The 5,378-nt window shown below is 41.8% G+C and overlaps 1 protein-coding gene across 1 annotated transcript; it reads left to right on the top strand.

The window, feature by feature from the left end:
* Window positions 1-3,115: 3,115 nt before the first annotated feature.
* Window positions 3,116-4,923, top strand: LOC124098973 (zinc finger and BTB domain-containing protein 6-like). The gene has a single exon (XM_046453927.2). The coding sequence runs from the start codon at window positions 3,247-3,249 to the stop codon at window positions 4,519-4,521; it is 1,275 nt and encodes a 424-aa protein (XP_046309883.1). The 5' UTR covers window positions 3,116-3,246; the 3' UTR covers window positions 4,522-4,923.
* The last annotated feature ends 455 nt before the right edge of the window (window positions 4,924-5,378 follow it).

Here is a 5,378-nt window from a genome sequence, read left to right as displayed (position 1 = left end):
TTGAGAGCCACAGCCAAAGGGGCCCCAGCAAACTTCCAGCTGCCAGCAAACTTCCAGCTGCTGGCTGATGATTGGCTCACAGCAGCCCCAGCAACATCTAGCTGATTGGCTCCTCGGCCCCAGCAACATCTAGCTGATTGGCTCCTCTGCGGTGATGCTCATTGGACTGTTTCCCTGCCCTTTCAGACCACGGAGCTGCTCATTGGGGGACTTTTTTGGCTCCGCCCACGTGACCCAGCCAATCGGCCTCAAGAGTAGGAGGATTGTGGGAGGTGGAGAGAAGCTTGTGTGGGGAGAGAGAGGCTTGGGGAAAGCCGGTGGTGGCAGTTGAGGCTCTGAGGGTTTTTCCTGAGAGACTATTTTGTTTGTCGTGTGTGGTTCTAAAAATAAAGTTAGTTTCTTTTGACAAGTGGCTCCTGATTGTGCCCAGCCAGACTGCGGCATTTGGTGGCTCGCACGGGGAACGACTGAGGGTAAGTGAACTGCTCGCCCCTGAGGGCAGGGCGAGAGGATGGGTAGCCATTTTAAGATTCTTCTTTTGTTATTTTGTTTCACTTTTGTTTTAAGTTGCCTGTCCCTGGAGATGTGTAAGATGGAAGAAAAACCGCTCACATCTGAGGAACAGATAGGGAGAAAGGACGGATGGACATTTCAGGAGGCTATTATAATGATTTTGTGTTGTTCCAATTTTGTTTCACTCAGTTTCAGTTTTGTTAGGCGTTATCTTGTTGGGTTGTATTATAGTAGAAATACGGGATCAGAAATTAGTAAAAAACAAACTGAAAGAGTGTTAAGTAAATTGTTAGAGGAAGGAGGCATCTCAGTAAAATCAAGAACAATCAGGGCATACGTTGATACAATACAAAAATGTAGCCCATGGCTTTTTAAGGAGGAGTTGTTAAATATATCACAATGGAACCATCATGGTGAAGATTTAAAAAGAATAGAAAAGAAAAGCCCAGGGACTCTGCCAGTTGGCACATTGCCATTGTGGACATTCGTATCTTGTTTGCTTAGTCCAAAGCCTTCAGTTCAGACAATGGTAGAGGAAGGAGAAGACATAATGATTCAAGTAAAAGAGAAGGTCTCTCAAGTTAGTCAGACAGAGGAAAAGATTCAAGTAAAAGAGAAGGCCTCTCAAGCTAGTCAGACAGAGAAAGAAAGTGTAAAACAGAAAAAGCCATCAGGGGGAAAGTTACAACAGGAGACTGCTACTAACACCTTTCTATCACCAGAGGGTGTAAGTGTCCAACCAACAGCACCACCTCTACAGGAGACTGCTACTAACACCTTTCTATCACCAGAGGGCATAAGTGTCCAACTAACAGCGCCACCTCCATATGCTGGGAGGCCCCCAACCCCCGCAGTTGATAGTTGGGATCCTGAGACAAGGTCTCAAATATTAACATGCCCTGTATTTGAGGCAGGAGGGCAGCGATTTTACCAAGTTTTAAATTTCAAAACAGTGAAGCAGCTAAAAGAGGCTGTAACAACCTATGGTCCTCAAGCACCCTTCACTGTAAGCTTGGTCGAATCCATTAACAACTTGAACATGACGCCAGCAGATTGGGCTAATATGTGTAAAGCTGTGCTAAATGGAGGACAATACCTGTTATGGAAGGTTGCCAATGAGGAATTTTGCAAGGAGACGGCTAGGCGAAATGCAGCAGCTGGTTATCCTCAGAGAAATCTAGATATGTTGTTAGGAAAGGGACATTATGAGGATCAGCAGCAACAAATTGCATATGATCCTGGCGTATACGCACAAATTGCTGCAGATGCAATTAAGGCATGGAAGACTTTACAAGGACATGGAGGTTTACAAGGTCAATTATCTAAGGTAATACAAGGAGCTAATGAACCTTATGCTGAATTTGTAGATAGGCTTATTCAAACAGCTACCAGAGTTTTTGGGAATACAGAACAAGCAATGCCATTACTAAAACACCTGGCTTATGAGCAAGCGAATCGTTGGTGCAGAGATATCATTAGACCATGGAAACATGAAGATTTAAACACATATATTAAATTATGTAGAGACATTAATGAACAAGAGCAAGTCGTGGCAGCTGCAGTAAAACAGGCTTTAGATGCCAGAGACATTAATGAACAAGGGCAAATTGTGGCAGCTGCAGTAAAACAGGCTTTAGATGCCAGGCCAAGAACATGCTACAATTGTGAACAAACAGGACATTTTAAAAGGAATTGCCCCATTGGAGGAGGGTTTAACAAAACTAGGTATCATAGGAGTAGAATACCAGGTATTTGCCCACGGTGCCGTAGAGGGAGACATTGGGCTAATGAATGCCGTTCTCAAACCACCATAGAGGGTACTCCATTATCAAAAAACGAACAAGGACCAGGTGTTTATCCACGATATCGTGGAGAAAGGCATCGGGCTCCATTGCCAAAAAACGGACAGGGGGGCCCAATGCTCCGGGGCCCAAAACCACAAATATACGGAGCACTGGAGGAACCCAGCAACCCCATCAGGGTAGTGCCCAGGACACATTGTCCATCAGATCCCTCATCAGACAAACCAGAGGGAGCGCAGGGTTGGACATCTGCGCCTCCGCCAGAGCAGTACTAACTCCAGAGATGGGAGTTCAAATAATTCCCACAGGGGTGAAAGGACCTCTTCCCAAAGGAACAGTAGGCTTATTATTGGGACGCAGCTCTTCTACTCTAAAAGGACTTATGATAAGTCCTGGGGTAATTGATCCCGATTATGAAGGTGAAATAAAAATTATAGCCAGTTCTCCAAAGGGTATATCAGTAATTTCACCAGGAGATAGAATAGCACAGTTACTAATAATACCCAGCCTACATGATAAATTTTCCAGTCGTACTGTAGAAAGAGGTTCCAAGGGATTAGGCTCCACAGGTGTAGATTGGGCTATGCTTTCTTTAAATTTAGATTCTCGCCCCATGCTAAAACTAAATATTCAAGGACATGAATTTAATGGGCTACTGGATACAGGTGCAGACCTTAGCATCATCTCTCGTCAAGAATGGCCAAAACACTGGAACGCACGTGCCGTGACCCAACTTCATACTCGTCTCCTACATGGATGTTGGGGAGGACTCACGAAGGGGAATGGCTCGCGTCCCGAAACTGGGAAGAAGAAAGGAGGCTCGCCGGCATTCGGGTGCTTTTCTGTCGTTCCAGGAGGCTAAGTCCTCCTTCCGGCCCGGCCGCCGCTACCGCGGAAGCCTCAACACCGGTTTTCAGGGTCGATTTTGACCATGGCTGCTGAGTCTGATGTTCTGCACTTCCAGTTTGAACAGCAAGGAGATGTGGTCTTGCAGAAAATGAATCTCTTGAGGCAGCAGAATTTATTTTGTGATGTATCAATTTATATTAATGACACTGAGTTCCAGGGGCACAAGGTGATATTGGCTGCTTGTTCCACTTTCATGAGAGATCAGTTTTTACTCACACAATCAAAACATGTCAGAATCACCATTCTGCAAAGTGCAGAAGTTGGCAGAAAATTGTTGCTCTCTTGCTACACTGGAGCACTTGAAGTAAAAAGGAAAGAGCTTTTGAAATATTTGACTGCTGCCAGTTACCTTCAGATGGTTCACATTGTGGAAAAGTGCACAGAAGCTTTGTCAAAGTATCTGGAAATTGATCTATCTATGAAAAACAACAACCAACACGCTGACCTATGTCACTCTTCTGATCCAGATGTTAAGAATGAAGAAGAAAGTTCTGATAAGGACTGTGAGATAATTGAAATTTCAGAAGATAGCCCTATAAACATAGATTTCCATGTTAAACAAGAGGAAGACAATGTGTTACAGACCACAGTAGAAAGCTTGACATCAGAGAGAAAGGAAATGAAGTCACCAGAGCTATCCCCAATAGATGTGGGTTTTAAAGACAATGAAATTTGTATCCTTCATGTAGAATCTATCAGTACAGCTAGTGGAGAAAATGGGCAGTTTTCACAGCCTTGTACCTCATCAAAAGCAAGCCTGTATTTCTCTGAAACACAGCATTCATTGATTAATTCTACAGTGGAGAGCAGAGTGGCAGAAGTTCCTGGGAATCAAGGTCAGGGTTTATTTTGTGAGAATACTGATGAAAGTCATGGTACAGCAAGTGAGATTCAGAACCTAGAGGAGAGTTATTCACTGAGGCACCAGTGTCCCAGGTGTCCGCGAGGGTTTCTTCATGTAGAAAACTACCTGCGCCACCTTAAGATGCATAAACTCTTCTTATGTTTACAATGTGGGAAAACATTTACACAGAAGAAAAATCTTAACCGGCACATTCAAGGGCATATGGGCATTCGGCCCTTTCAGTGTACTGTGTGCCTGAAGACCTTTACTGCTAAAAGCACTCTTCAGGACCACTTGAACATACACAGTGGGGATAGGCCATACAAATGCCATTGTTGTGATATGGATTTCAAGCACAAGTCTGCTCTCAAAAAGCATTTAACCTCCGTTCATGGCAGAAGTAGTGGTGAAAAATTATCTAGACCTGATCTTAAAAGGCAAGATCTGCTATAAATGGAATCATGGACTTCCTTTGTAAACTTTGTATCATTCTCGTAGGTTTTAGAAATGCAGTATTTGTAATAATTTTATTGTTCCCCATCCCTTCCCCTTTTATGTCTGCCTCACATGTTATTCTTTCTGAACTTCTGACAGTTCAAAAAAATTGTGAGAGGCATGAAAAAGTTATGGGACTTGTCTTGTCATGTATGTTACATATAAGTCCCAGTGGTACACTTTGAGAAATAGTGTTTTACTTAAATATTTTTTATTCTGATGACCGAGGATCCGACAGTATTTGCAGATTCTGATTTGTAGTGTCTACATAATTAATTTAAATGTTAAATCCAACTATATAATAACTTTAATTAATAAGAATGATGAAAGAAAATAAATTTTAAAATGCACTATTATTCATTACTAGTCATTTTTTTTTTAAGAACAGGTATTACTAGGAACATTTTTCCTTTTCTGCTAAACAAACACCAAGATACCTATTATTTTAAATTATAAAGGAACACAATTCAGATTCACTTTGGAATAGAATTTCCTTAGAAAATGTTAAATTCCTTAAAGTACTTTCATTTTTATTATCATTATACATATTTTAGAATAATTAATGGGGCTATTGATTTTACTTAATACAGTTAAATCATAATTTTTAAGTTTTTGTATCACCACTGCCATTGGAATATAGAACAGTTCCATCACTTCCCTTATCTTATTCATGCTGCTCTTTGTGGTCAGTTCTTCCTAGCTCTAAACCCTGGCAGTAGTTCTTCATCACTATAATTTTGTCTTTTCTGGTATGTCAGATAAATGGAATCTTAGTATATTCCCTTTTGAGACTTTTTTCCACGCAACATAATGCC

Source organism: Marmota monax, unplaced genomic scaffold, assembly GCF_021218885.2.
Source record: "Marmota monax isolate L192 unplaced genomic scaffold, Marmota_monax_Labrador192_F-V1.1 WCK01_AAM20220418_F8-fsc02633, whole genome shotgun sequence".
Lineage (NCBI taxonomy): Eukaryota > Metazoa > Chordata > Mammalia > Rodentia > Sciuridae > Marmota > Marmota monax.
This window is presented reverse-complemented; position numbering and strand designations above follow the sequence as displayed.